General features: G+C 34.7%; 2 protein-coding genes across 3 annotated transcripts; one reads left to right on the forward strand and one right to left on the reverse strand.

The window, feature by feature from the left end:
- Positions 1-27: 27 nt before the first annotated feature.
- On the reverse strand, positions 28-3,521 carry LOC121772343 (lipid phosphate phosphatase delta-like). Of its 2 annotated transcripts, XM_042169406.1 has the most exons (9): positions 3,219-3,521; positions 3,039-3,134; positions 2,809-2,883; positions 2,586-2,716; positions 2,251-2,354; positions 1,824-1,952; positions 1,450-1,565; positions 298-647; positions 28-170 (listed from the first exon to the last, which is right to left on the reverse strand). In XM_042169406.1, the coding sequence occupies exons 1-9, from the start codon at positions 3,381-3,383 to the stop codon at positions 167-169; spliced, it is 1,170 nt and encodes a 389-aa protein (XP_042025340.1). In that variant the 5' UTR covers positions 3,384-3,521; the 3' UTR covers positions 28-166. The 2 variants fall into 2 exon arrangements, with proteins under 2 accessions (XP_042025340.1, XP_042025339.1); XM_042169405.1 differs by having other exon boundaries at positions 28-647.
- A 5,753-nt stretch (positions 3,522-9,274) lies between these two features.
- On the forward strand, positions 9,275-14,829 carry LOC121772152 (DEAD-box ATP-dependent RNA helicase 37-like). The gene is made up of 7 exons (XM_042169148.1): positions 9,275-9,409; positions 9,839-10,644; positions 10,750-10,833; positions 11,683-11,925; positions 12,620-12,787; positions 13,627-13,740; positions 14,051-14,829. The coding sequence occupies exons 2-7, from the start codon at positions 9,880-9,882 to the stop codon at positions 14,513-14,515; spliced, it is 1,839 nt and encodes a 612-aa protein (XP_042025082.1). The 5' UTR covers positions 9,275-9,409; positions 9,839-9,879; the 3' UTR covers positions 14,516-14,829.
- The last annotated feature ends 524 nt before the right edge of the window (positions 14,830-15,353 follow it).

The raw sequence follows: 15,353 nt of genomic DNA on the forward strand, positions 1-15,353 counted from the left end.
TATTGGAAGAGTTTTCAAAATGCGAAATATAACAACTTCCACCTTAATGGATCATAATTTGCAATAAATTGTGGAGATGTCTCTATACAATAAGAATATAGCAATGCCAATAGCTTTGGTAATATCCATACAGCCTAATTAATCATCCACCACCACCACCACTACCCTACCTGGGAAACCCAAAGACAAAAATAAGTAGAAAGATTATAAAAAAAATGCAGCTTCTATCATACATCAGTAATATGGCGTTACAATCCTATGTGAAAGAACATTGAAGGTACAAGGTCAACAACAGACCAGGCAAGACCAGCATACTGAAGGAGCCTGATGCCAGTATCGACATCAAATGACGTCTGCTTGGAGAACATTTTTTGGAGATAACCCGACTGCTTCAATACATCAGATTTCTTGTCGGTTACATTTAAGTTAGGTATATAGCTTGTTGATCTTACTGGGATTCCCAAAGTATTTGAAAAAATTGGAAGAATCCATTTGGCAATAGCCTTGCTGCAGAATTTCACAAGAAGGATTGTCGGGATTCCTAGTAGTAGTCTACCCACAAAGGCAGGAAGTGCAAGCTGAGGGGAAAATACACGAGCGACATCTTCATGGTGAAACTGATCGAACGTCTGGTGGATTCCTATCACCTGGGTCATACAATTTCCTGTTAATGATACTAGCAAAGAGACTCAAGACTTGAGATAGAAAAGAAAAGGGCTAAAAGTGTAAAATGGCAATTTCATCAGGTTGTTTTGCTGATTATGCAAGTGTAAGAAGCAATAGTTTGCTAACACGGAAATGGGATGATCTAGCTCAGAGATCCTTTCATGCTACATAAATCCCATGATACCAGGCCAATTCAAAGAGATCTCAACAGATATAACACACTGATCGGGACTCAGGGCAAGGAAGGCCGACAACGTCCCTATCACTGGCTGATCGTGCAGATCAGCCCAGCAAGAAGCAGACCAGCGTGAAGCCAATCCAAGAGGACGAAGTAATTCAGCAGACGAAGATGAAGCACGACAGGCCCAAAAGGAACGTGTCCAAACCAGCGTGCTTCAAGGATTTCAGTCCAAAATAGATTGCATTAATCAATATCTTTTAGTTAACTTTTATTGTTATTAGTTAAGTTTTGGATTTTTTGAACCACCTTATCTTACCCAAAAGGTAAGACATTCTTAGTTAAGTTTTCATTATTATCCTCGGATTTTCTTCTTGATTCTTTCCCGAACAGAAAAGAGAGTCAAATCAAGCAGAGGATCCTTAGAGGTCATAAATCATTGAGAAATAAAGATTAAACCCTTTTTCTCATTCTTTTATTTTCAAAAACCCTAGGCCTTCACTCTAATTTTCCGATCGTGTGCTCTAGTTTTCCGTTTACGATAGATCAAGGGTCTATACACACATTTGCAAAATTCACACTAGAAAAAGGAAAGCCGCACTTACAATACCCAGGGAAACGCCATTGAAGGCCGTGTGATACTCAAAACTTGGTGTTGGAACTTCAGGAGTGGGGTATGCAAATAGTAACAAGAAGCATAAGGCAGCCCAGAAAGATACAACTGCACAGAGAGAGACTGAGTTTTAAAATTTTGCAAGAATAGGGACAGCGTAGGTCCATCATCCAAGCAGTAACTTTACAACTGAACATTTACTAAAATCATCATTTCTCTATATATAGTAACCATTGTCTGATGTTAACCTCTGCTCCATTTTCGCTAGGATATATATTCTTGCTTTTTTTTAAGGAGCTGGCTAGTAATTTCCTCAAATCGATTGGTGCACATGCATGCTCTGGAAAAGGGAAACATCACACTTACCATTTTGACCAGAAACTACAAAATTATCTATGTATTCTGACACAGAGAGCCAAATTGCCAAGATTCCTAGTCCCAAAGCCAGACCACCAATAATATCGATCAAGCTGTGCATTCCAAGGTATATCCTTCCTGGCAATGTAATAAAGGAGGAAGGCATCAGGTCAAGCATATATGTTAGCATTTGAACTTCGTGGCAGAATTGAAAACGAGAGAAGAATGAAGAATTTGGTTTGGCCCTGTTCAAACATAAACTGCCCTAAGACTAATAGTTGCCTTGAATTCTCATTGTTTGATGTACAGCAAGTACCTATTAATTGATTGAAGGAAATCTCTCCAAATGATGTTGTGATATTTTAATGGGAGTAATTGATGATTTTCAAATATATAAATAAACATTACAAATTTCACACAATATTTATAAACTTACCAAAACCAATGAGACCAACAACCAGACAAGCCAGAATGATTCCAGCCACTCTAATGTAGAGATCATTACTTTCACTGTAGTCAAGAATGTAGTGTAAAAGGTACCTATACACACACACAATAAGATTTAGCCAGCAGCCGATAGCCAACCTACAAGGCATTGGCATGTGAACATGTAAAATTGACTTTTAGATCAGACTCCAGAGAAAATGGTCAGCTACGTATTTGAGAATCAGAACATATCCCTTTCTTCTTTTTCCTAAGTTAGCATCAGGACAATTTAAATGACAAAAAATGCAATAGTTAGGAGACAGATGCGAGAAAAAATTTCAATACCCCGATAAGCAGACAGTATTAAGAGTGTGTGACGAAGGGAATCCGTATTCCATTGCATTATCTTCCTCATCCTTGGTGGCTGTTATTCTTCTGACAGGTGGAGTTTGGGGTCTAGGCGCTGAAACCACATCCTATAAGCAAGCACGTAGTCATGAATTGAATCAGAAACAGCACCACAAATGATAGAAGCACATCTAATTTTATGGATAGCAAAATAAGTTACCTTTATGCAGTTTCCAGTATAATCACAGAAAGCTATCAAGAGTGTCATTTGCCTAGCCAATTTGCAATGCCCAGTCTATATATAACACAAAACCAAGAGCATTAGCCTCCAGGAAAGGAACTTTTCACAAAACCAGCAGCCAATTTTTTGTAATTCTCTCAAATCACTACATAAATACTCAAATCAGATACACACAACCTTGCATATAAAGGGGCTTTAGAGAAGCTTACCCAGAAAAGCAGGGGAAGAAAGGAAGTATAAAAAGGTACAGAAACAACACAAGATAACCCAGAAAAGAATGCATCCAAACATCTGTGCTGGTATTTCTGCAAAAGCCCAGAAAAAAATACACTCAAAAATACAATCTTTAGCCATTCTTCTTCAAGAAAAACACACCTCAGAAAACAAACCTGAATCCTAATAACAATGGGAGTTCCAGAAATAACGCGTTGACAGATCCATGGCTGTGTACAAGATCTGAGCTTTTGAGTCACCTTCAACTTAGAAGAAATCACAATCCAAAGTGCTATCCCACATAATGAAATTACTTGCCACCCTGTTGTTATGCTTTCCATCTCTCTCCCCTTCCCTCTCTCTCTCTTTCTCCTGAAAAAACACTAGGTATGGACTATGGAGAATGAACAATAAGAGCCGAAGAAATCAAGATTCTTGAAGAATTTTCAAATTGGCTTAGAAATTGTCAGCATTTGAGTTTGTACGCGGTTATGGAGGTCAATGCAGCCTGTAACAGGTGGGCTGACCCGAATAGCCCGCCAAATTTATAGGGTTAAGGCTGGAAATTTCTAGTCCGATAAAATCAAAACCCGATTAGCCTGCACCCAATTAACTCGCAACCCGTTAGGGCCAGACCCAAAAACCCGATTGGTTGGCCCGAAAACCCGATAAAATTTCTATTATTCTAATTTTTTAACTCTTAATTCGACACTTCATTGATTAATTTTATAATATAGATAACTAAAAAATAACTTCCGAATTTATATTAAATATACAAACTATATATTAAATTTTTATTAATATAATAATTTATTAATAAATTAAAAACTTCAAATTCACTAAAAAAATATTTAAATTTCTAAAACATGCATTAAAATTCCGTAAAATATCTCAAATATTAGTATTTGATCATGTTTATGATTGAGTTTAAGCATATATCTCAAATATATCATAATTAAATGTTTTACATTGTATGAATATAACTAATTTTAATCATTATTTATTAGATTGATCGCATGTTAATATTATCGGAAGCAACCCGATTAACCCATTGGGCTAGCCCGAAACCCGAGCTTTTAGGGTTATGGTTGAACTTTTATAACCCGAAAGAAATCATAACTTGATTAGCCCTCACCCGATTAACCCGCAGGCCGTGTAGGATTGGCCCGAAACCCGACTGGCCGGCCCGATTCACATCCTATGCGGTGTACTTTGGAGCATAATTACAATTAGAGGGAACATCATTTTAGGTCCATGAACTTTGCCAAAGTATCATTTTAGGTCCGTAAACTTTGAAAATCTTATTTTAGGTCCGTGAACTTTGAGTTAGTATCATTTTAGGTCCTTTTTACTATTTCCAAGTTTTTTTGGACGAAAATACCCTCAATACCTTAAAAAATATATATTTTTAATAAATTTATCATATACTCATATTTTTTTATAAATATCTTTACAATATATTTTTATCAAATTTTCTAAATATAATTTGACCTTAAATATTATCACTTAATTTTGTGACATGCAAGTAAAATTGCTTCTTCAATTTTTTATATTAATTTTTTTAAAAATTGAATAAAGAACTTTTCTTTAATAATAAAAAAATTGAATAAAGATCTTTTTATAAATATATTTACAATATATTTTTGACAAATTTTCTAAATATAATTTGATCTTCAATATTATAATTTAATTTTGTGACATGCAAGAAAAGATCTTTATTCAATTTTTTATTATTAGAGAAAAGTTATTTATTCAATTTTAAAAAAATTAATATAAAAAATTGAAGAAGCAATTTTACTTGCATGTCACAAAATTAAGTGATAATATTTAAGGTCAAATTATATTTAGAAAATTTGACAAAAATATATTGTAAAGATATTTATAAAAAAATATGAGTATATGATAAATTTATTAAAAATATATATATTTTAAGGTATTGAGGGTATTTTCGTCCAAAAAACTTGGAAATAGTAAAAAGGACCTAAAATGAAACTAACTCAAAGTTCACGGACCTAAAATAAGATTTTCAAAGTTCACGGACCTAAAATGATAATTTGGCAAAGTCCATAGACTTAAAATGATGCTCCCTCTTACAATTATTTAATTTTCGCAACTTGATATGAAATAGTCTCATGTAACAACCGAACACAACATTTGACCACTTTGCATATGAATTTTAGCAAAAATCTTCATTTGCACAAATTGACTCATCAATAATCAATAATATAAACAAGAAACATATGTTCTTCTCGATAAGCTTTGCATTTTTTATCTGTGATTTATTACTATAATATGTAATTTACTAATTTCAAGTTAATTGGGTCAGTTCAATAATACTCCCTTCGTCCCACAATAATTGTCACTCTTATTGTGGGCACGAGTTTTAAGAAATGTAAGAGCATCCACAATCGGAAGGACTTACACACGGACTAGCACTAGGACATTCCAAAAACACCTTCTGCCATATCACTAGGACTTCCCACCCCACTGTCACATCACTAGGACATCTCACTGCACAATAGTGGACAACCACTAGGACTAGCCGACGCTCTAGCCAATAAAATAAATTAAAAAATATGTTTAATTTATTTTAATTGTTGGTGTTTATCAAATATAAAAAAATGAAGTGCAATGAGTTGTAAATATTGAGTATAAATAAAAAAGTAAAAACAAATAAAATAATAATAAAAAAATGGGACGTCCTACTTCTTGTCCGTCGCATGCCCACAATAGCGGACGGGACGAGCGCACGGACAAGGAGGCGAACGCCCGCCTTATCGGATGGACGACCTCTCGTCCTCCTGGGACGTCCTTCACCCGCTCGCCGCCCACAATAGTGGACTAGCACATTGACTAGCGACTAGTCCGTGGGCTAGTCCTCTATTGTGGATGCTCTAAAGAAAAATAGGTTAGAAAAGTTAGTGGAATGTGAGACCCACTTTTTATATTGATTTTATAATAAAATGTGAGTAAAGTGAGTTAGTGGAAGGTGATACCTACTTACCATTTATGGTCAAAGTGAAGTGTGACAATTATTGTGGGGTGGACATAAATGGAAAAGAGTGACAATTATTATGAGACGGAAGGAGTAGCAAAATTAAGACACCTTAAAAAAAATATTGAGAGGTTTTAGTTTCAAATTTCAATGTCCCACAATATAACATTAATCGACTTCATAACAAATATTGAATCTATAGTATTACAACAATGAAATTTATATTATGAACGTGATCAATCGTTAACTCACTCCTTAATTGCTAACTATAGCTAATCTAAAACTATAGAAGTTTAGAGATTTAGTGGTCTATAAATTACCATGTGTAATTTCATTTTTTTATTTTTTAATATTGAAAATATAAGAATAACTACCAAATTCAGGGTTGAGGAACATTATGTATAATAAATATGCATGTTAACACCGATACATGAAAACGTAAATACAGTTTCATAGACATTATCCATGTATTATATTGACATATTTTGGAAGTAGTATTGACCTAATCTGTTACACGAATTATATGAAAATTCATGAAAATATTATCAAATTTTGACATCGAAACATATGCATGTAGGATCTCGTTGGATTATTATCTTTAATTTGATATATGTTGTGTAAAAAATAATTTAAATCGAGATAGTTATAGCATTTAAAGTGTTGAAATATTTTTTAAAAGTTAATTATAACTAATTTTTTGTTAATTGATATTAATACGCTTAATTGATATTTTTTATACACTGTATTGATACTCGTGACTTAATGATTTTGTACCTTAATTTAATGATCCAATGCATATCATTTTGATCTAGTTAGTAATTTAAGGATGAGTTAGCAATATAAGACATCCTAGGAGTCAAAATGTATTAATTACTTAATTATGCAAAAAATATAGCAAGAATCACGAGATACCGCAATCGATAATGTAGTAATTTGACATAATTGTTCTTCATGGTTAGCAATAATGAAATTCGACTCATAAATGACACCAAAATCCTATTGGTTCCATATTTTAGTCCTACTTTAGATGTATGAAAAAAATGTTCACATTTGAATATAACTATGGCACTGATAAAATACAAACTCTATATATTATATAAACTCTAAACTGTTCAATACATTGTCAATACAATGGCAACACAATGTTAATAAAATATAAAATTTCAAGAATTTGATTTCAACACAATATCAATACAATGTTAACACAATATCAACACGGTGATAACGGTTGACATTGTGTTAATATTTTCTGTTGATGTTATTTTGTCATCTGTTCACATTTTATAGCAATCCAGATCATAGTTTAGAGTTTGTACAATATTTAGAGATTGCATTTGATTACATCCCTATATATATATATATGAAAAACAAAAACATATAACTATGTCTCATATGAAAACTAGGGGTGTGCATTCGGGTTTCGGTTCGGTTTTTTGTCAAAACCGAAAATCCGAATTTAGTTCAAAATCCAAACCGAACCGAAACCGAAAAACTGAAAACCGAACTTAAAACCCGAACAAAATCGAAAAAACTGAAAAACCCGAAAAATAAAATATAATATTAATATATATATATATGTGTGTGTAATTTATTTTATTTTATATATACTAATAGAATATATATATATATATATAATATAAAATTAATAATACATATAATATATAATATAGTAGAATTTATTAAAAGAATATACTATATATTATATATAATATAATATATTAAATTAATAGAATATATATATAATTCGGTTATTCGGTTATTCGGTTTTTCGGTTTTTTTCTTCGCCCGAACCGAACCGAAAAACCGAAATTTTTGTATTTTCAAAACCGAACCGAAAAACCGAAATAACCGAACCGAATTTCAAAATTTCGGTTTGGTTCGGTTCGGATATTCGGTTTTCGGTTTTTTTGCTCACCCCTAATGAAAATTAAGATCAAACTATAACTTTTAGATTAGGTCAGAGTGATTGATCTCTTAATTGTGCCACATGACAGGTTTATGAGATACATCATTTTTTTTGCATAAAGGGTGAATTAGAGAATCATTTTTTTAGTTATGGAATAATCAACTATGTTGATGAATTTGAACAAGTTTATATAGTGCGATGTTGATAAATAAGGCGTAATAATGTTTTAGCTCACGTGTCACTTTTGAATAACAATTGACATACTTAAATATTTAAAAAAATCTTAAAACATATAACTCTCGATTTAAATTATATTTTTATATACAATATATTAAATTAAATTAAATTGTATAAGGATTTTAATAGAATCTCAATTGAATATATTCGGATGAATAAATTTGCACAAAAAATATAATTTATATATATTTATAATGTAACAACCTATAAATATATACAAATGGGTGTGTTATATTGCTAACTTATTCCTAAATTGCTAACTACAACCAAATAATAGACATTGGATTATGAAATAAATGCACAAGATCATTCATTCATTCACGAGTATCAATACAATACAAAAAATGTCAATCAAGAGTATTAATGTCAATTGATCAAAAGGTAGTTATAAATAACTTTAAAAAATATGTACAAATTTTAAATAATTATAACTATCTCAATCTAAATTATTTTTTATACAACTTATATCAAATTAAAGACAATTTTATACGGATTCTAACGAGATCTCACTTGCATATGTTTCGATGTCAAAAATAATTTTTTATTTTTTAAATTTTCGTATTTTTGAAGAAACAACTCAATGTCAATGTAGCTATCATAATATGTCAATATAATACATTATACATATACCATGTCAATGCCAAATTATTTTGACATATTCAATGAATCGTATTAATATGTTTAATACGCTATATTGATATGTTGATAAAAATCTTAATTTTAAAATGAAATTACACATACAATTTATAGAGATTTCTCGCATGTACACAAATTATATGCAAATTTCTTTACACCGGAATACTAGTATAAATGTATTCACACTCCACAAGTTAAATACTAATACAATCATTCAATCAAAAGTTTAAAAGTAAATTAGATAAGTATGCAATCAACCTAACCATATGATTCTTATCCTCCCTCCTCAGTCATACGCATTGAAGAAGTAGGAGCAGCAGCGACTTTGACTAATAAAAAACACTAGCCCGTTTATTTTATCGGTAGTGGAAATTGAAAGTAGAAGAAGCGGCGGGTAAAAGTAAAAACTTGATGGTAATAAATAAAGAATCCCCAAATCCTACTTCTATTCTGCTTAATTCATCTCCAACATTTCCTCCTCCATTTTTAATTTTATTACTGTTTGGTATCTAGGGTTTTCAATATTTCTGCTGTCACCGTCTCTCTTCTAAACAGATTCTTCCAAACTCAAATCTTTTGCTGATCTACCTCAGGTACTTCCCCCATTTACACGCACTTCGATGTCTACTGCGTTTTCTCTTCCGCATGCATTCTTTTTGTAGCTTTGTCCTCTGCATTCTGCATATGCAATCCGAGTTTTTGAGAATTCTTCTTCTGTATGTGTGTGTGAGGGGGAAAAGAAAGTCGATTTTTTTAAATCTTTTTGTCCGTGCAATTTTGTTTTCAGCTTTATGAATCTTAATTAACTTTTGTTTTGCTTGCATGTTCGAAGTGGTGAGCTGTTTTCGTGCTTAATTTGACTGGGAGAGACGGGGAGAATTGAATTTGTTTCTTTTCCTTATTTTTTTTATTTATAATTTTCGATGTGTGAGATCGATTTGGTTCAAGTGGTGCATTCGGAAAAGAAAAGGAGCTTTTAGAGTTTTGGAATTTTTGTTTACTAACAGTCTCTGGGATCGCAGATTCTTTTTGCACTAGTTGGGAACATATTTTTGAAGAATTTATGGGAAAAATGAGGTCTTCATGGGCAGATGCTGTTGAGAATTCAGTCGGTGGATCATCGGATAATGCTGGGACAAGTGGTGGGAATGAGCGGCCATCGGCTGCGGCTAAGTCTGCTTATGTTCCCCCACACCTTAGGAACAGACTTCCGGCATCCGAGCCACACGCTGCATCAGTTGGTGGACCGCAGTCCTTTAACGATAGGCCTGGTTCTGGTGGGCGCACTAGCGGGTCCCGGTGGGGCGGCGGAAGGTCTGATTATGGACGACAAGGGTATGGTGGTGGTGGGGGTCGTGGAAGTGGGGGTTGGGGAGGGAGAGGTGGTTGGGGTGGCAGGGATAGGGAGGTCAATCCCTTTGCTAATGATGACGTGGGTGCTGAAGCAGAGCCTGCTTTTAACGAGCAGGAGAATATTGGCATTAACTTTGATGCCTATGAGGATATCCCCGTTGAGACAAGTGGGGCTAACGTGCCGCCGCCTGTGAATACATTTGCGGAGATTGATTTGGGGGATGCACTTAATTTGAATATTCGTAGGTGTAAATACGTCAGACCAACTCCTGTTCAGCGACATGCAATACCTATTTCACTAGCTGGACGAGATTTAATGGCTTGTGCTCAGACGGGGTCTGGCAAGACAGCTGCCTTTTGCTTCCCAATTATTAGTGGTATTATGACGGGTAACTTCCCCCAGAGACCACGTGGAGTCCGTACTGTTTTTCCCCTCGCTCTTATCCTCTCACCTACAAGAGAACTCTCAGTGCAGGTCGGCCTCTTTATCAAATAATGTTGGTTTTTGTTACTTTTATATTTGATTTTAACTATTCGGTGAGTAGGAATGTTTGATGGCTGTGTTGCATTTAACCTGCAGATACATGAGGAAGCTAAAAAGTTTTCATATCAAACTGGAGTTAGAGTAGTTGTTGCTTATGGAGGAGCACCAATAAATCAGCAGGTTTACAAATCTAAATGCTGTTACATTCTTATTTTGGATTAAAATGTTTCCTTACTTGTCCAATTAATAAAGAGAGTGTCTGTTATGAATGTAGAATTGGTTAATAGTACTGTACTTGATTTCACGTGGTAGGGTTAAAGCTAGAAACACAGTTTAAATGATTACTTAATATATCTTCCTACAACATGTAGATGCTCAAGTGATTTTATGGTTTCCCTTTTTTCTTGAGCTCCGCGATTTGATTTTAATTGTTCAATTATGCTACATATTAACAAATTTGGAAATGAGACAACTGAGTGCATTAAGATAAAGTCGCCAGCCAATTATGTCAAGTACATTTCGACTATCTCATTCGTATGCAATCAATGCCTGTGCACGCATTTTCCTTTTGTCCTATTTGGCTGGTTTATCTAAAACCATCCCTATGTTTAACCATTGTGGGATTGTAATTGCACACTCATTTTTCCTTCCAACAAAGTCTACCGAGAGACAGAGTGAACCACCAGACTCTGACCGAAAATCTATCAACTCATGAAAATATATGACATGCCACAATGTCGACAAGAAACTTCAAACTTGTAGATTGAATTCACTTTGTCTCCCTGGGACACATGCATCCCAACTTTTGTTTTAATCCTGGTTGAAGATGTAAAGATTTTCTTTGCTGATAATTTAAGGGTTTAGAATCTTCAGATGTTCTTTAGATGTTATAAGGATTTGTCCCTTATAATTTGTATAAGGTGAAGTTTCTTCTCATGGTAGATGTCCTATTACTGGCTCTCAGCTTTGATGTCGTTGTTATAGTTGCTACAACTTAAAGGTGACCAAAAGTCATTCATTTGTTTGTAGCTACGTGAACTTGAAAGGGGAGTAGACATTCTGGTGGCAACTCCTGGAAGATTGGTTGATTTGCTCGAGAGAGCCAAAGTTTCATTACAAATGATAAGATACTTGGCTCTTGATGAGGCAGACAGAATGCTGGATATGGGTTTTGAGCCTCAGATCAGAAAGATAGTCGAGCAGATGGATATGCCACCACCTGGTGAAAGACAGACAATGCTCTTTAGCGCAACCTTTCCTAAAGAGATCCAGGTCATACTCGTAAATCAATCTTATATTCAGTCTCAACTCGATTCTTGCTGCTCTTCACTGAATTGTCCGTAAAATTGTTTGCAAATCAGAAGCATTTAAGAATTGAATTTTTTCAGAAATAAGAATCACTAGCTAGCAAATTCTACTCCCTCCGTCCCATAAAAATATGGGCGGATGAGATGTCACGGGAATTAAGACAAAATTGGTAAAGTAGGAGAGATGAGGAGAATGGTATGGTAAAGTAAGAGAGAGGAGGAGAATGGTAGTTAAAGTAGAGTTAGTGGATAGTGGGACCTACATTATTAAATTGATATAACTTTCCAAAAATGGAATGCACATATTTTTGTGGGACGGACGAAAATGGAAAGTGCACATATTTTTATGGGACAAAGGGAGTATTTATTATGATTGTTTGGATCCGATTTGTTATCCAGTGAACTGAATTTACCATTGATTTTTAGCGTAAGGAGTCAGTACTCGTGTCAAATTCTGGTTCTGACTTGGTCAATGATAAGTGATGAAAAAAATAGACCCTTCGGAAGGAAAGCGGGCATCATTTTGAACTTACAAACCAAGTGAAGATAATATACTTTTTTTAGATAAGCTACTAATTTGTGAATGGTGACGATGACATTGAGTTTCTTTCAAATTAAATATGATATTCTCAAATTTCTTCTTATTGTTCGGAATGCAGAGAATGGCATCAGATTTCCTTTCAAATTACATATTTTTGGCAGTTGGAAGGGTTGGTTCCAGTACAGACTTAATTGTTCAGCGAGTTGAATATGTTAATGACAGTGACAAGAGAAGCCATTTGATGGATCTTATTCATGCACAAAGGGCAAATGGAGTTCAAGGGAAGGTATCTTATCATTCTGGTGAATCAATATATTATATTCACTACTTGTTGATCTTTTGGTTTGATTTCTTCTACTTTTGACCAAATTATAGTATTGTTAATGTTGATTATTAACAAGAAGAGCTTCCCCTGCAGACTGATTATAAAAAATTAAAATGCATGTAGTAGGTCCGATATGCATACAAATTGAGTCCCAAACTTCATTTGCACTGTCAATTTTTTACTTCTATTTGTTGAATTGGTCGAGGTACATTGATTTGTACAAAATTTTGTTCTTACCAGATAACGTGACTACAAGTAGATAAAAAACAAAACAAAAAAGAGGGACATTGTTAATATTCAGATCTATCAAAACTGAAATGGCTGCATTTGATTGGCTGGAATCAAATCTCTGATATATCTGTATTTGCATATACACGTTTTACTTGGTCTACACTTAATAATTCTGCCTTCAAAATTCCCACAAAACTATGATCATACAGCACTAGATATTGAATGAAATAGTTTTTTTGTGATCCACCAATTCCACCATGAACATGTTAAATGGATCATGGGATGCACTGTCTCGAGACTGGGCTATAATAGATGATATAGCTTAGTGTATATGCTCCTCTCCATGTCAATACTGAGAAACCACCTAAATTATGTGCTAATATTGATTATTCAACTTTGAGCTTGCATTTTATCACATGAATAGCTGCAGTCTCATATCTGGTATATTGCCTCATTTGGTTACTGACATGTTCATCTTTTCTCCATGATATACCAGTTCATATTCTTAATCTCTTTTTTTGCTTAATTCTCTGTTGATAAGAGCATTTCTTTTTCCTGGTGTATGACAGCATGCTCTTACTTTAGTATTTGTGGAGACAAAAAAAGGAGCTGATTCTTTGGAACATTGGTTATGTATGAATGGCTTTCCTGCTACTACAATTCACGGAGATAGAACACAACAGGTCAGAAAATAATGCAATTGAGAATACTCATCAACCGACTTTCATGTCATTTGCTACTTAGTGGCTGCAATATATTGCAAGGTAACCCTCAGTTTTCTGTTATGAAGCTGAGAAGTGCCGCCTTGATATATAGTGTCATGATCTTTCCAGAGCTGCTATAACTAGAAACCTAACTATGCCCAGTTCTTGGCTTTTAGTGATTTTCATAGAGCAGAAAACTTTAGATTGATCCATGAACTAATTTGCTCTTCTAAACTGTATATTCTTAGCTCTTTTGCTTCATCAAACATTGTTTAATTTGTCGTTTCAGGAGCGAGAGATGGCATTAAGATCGTTCAAGAGCGGAAACACACCAATACTAGTCGCAACTGATGTGGCAGCTCGTGGTCTTGATATCCCGCACGTTGCTCATGTGATCAACTTTGACCTTCCCAATGACATTGATGACTACGTTCACCGCATAGGCCGTACAGGCCGCGCTGGCAAATCAGGACTAGCGACAGCGTTCTTCAATGAGAATAACATGTCATTGGCAAAGTCGCTAGCTGAGTTGATGAAGGAAGCAAATCAGGAGGTCCCCGAATGGTTGACCCGGTTCGCAGGCCGAGCTTCATTTGGAAACAAAGGTAGGCGCGGAGGGGGGCGATTTGGAGGCCGTGATTTCAGAAGAGATTCTTCTTTCAATAGAGGCAACAACAACAGTGACTACCGTGGAGGAGGAGGAGGAGGAGGCGGCGGTGGCTATGGCGGAGGATACCCCAGTGCCTGGGATTAGAGCATTTTTTAACTGTATGCTTAATGTTATGATGATGAAAGAGTACATATCAATATGATGAATATGATATGCTGTGTCAGTGATAAACAAAAAATCACTCCTTTTGACCTATTTTTCTTTTCATAATTACTGAATTGTGTAATCCATATTGGATTACGGCAGAGATGTTATATGTCCGAGTTCGAGTACATACCTATTTACTGCTTAAATACAAATGTTGGTAGTTATTGTTATTGTTTGATTTAATGTAACTTGTTTCTTGCTTGCATAAGCAAGACTTGATTACTTTGTATGAATTTTTGAGTTCTTGGAGACTTGCTTGTTAAATCACTGTGCTTAAACAACAACAAAGGAGGCACATTACAACTGCTTAGGCCTCTTGAGCTCAGAACTATTCTAATTTCTACCTGACGACTCCTATCATGATATTCCTTCTTGTCAGAATCGGGGGCCTGCCTCCGAATCATATTCTTCTTCGTTTTCTTCTCCAAACTTCCTTCCGTGTCACTATCATCTACACTGTGAAGACAAGGTGTCACCGTGAGTTCTACTTGGATAAATTAGACCCGTTCTCATGTTGCGAACAAGTATGTGGGTCGACCAGCTTACCCGCTGATAGCCTCTCTCGACGCCACATTTGTGGTTCATTTGAGTGAGTTATGTATCCCAGGCTGAGGCCGGGACATCAAGGAAAATCCGAGTAAAGCCAACGGGAAAGATTAAACTCCTAGTGTGACTTAATGTGGATGCATAAATCTTTAACAAAATAGCAAGATACACAAATCCTTAAGGAATTTCATTTTAGATGATCGTTGTATGTCAAGCAAATGAAAAAAGA

Source organism: Salvia splendens, chromosome 16 (assembly GCF_004379255.2).
Source record: "Salvia splendens isolate huo1 chromosome 16, SspV2, whole genome shotgun sequence".
Lineage (NCBI taxonomy): Eukaryota > Viridiplantae > Streptophyta > Magnoliopsida > Lamiales > Lamiaceae > Salvia > Salvia splendens.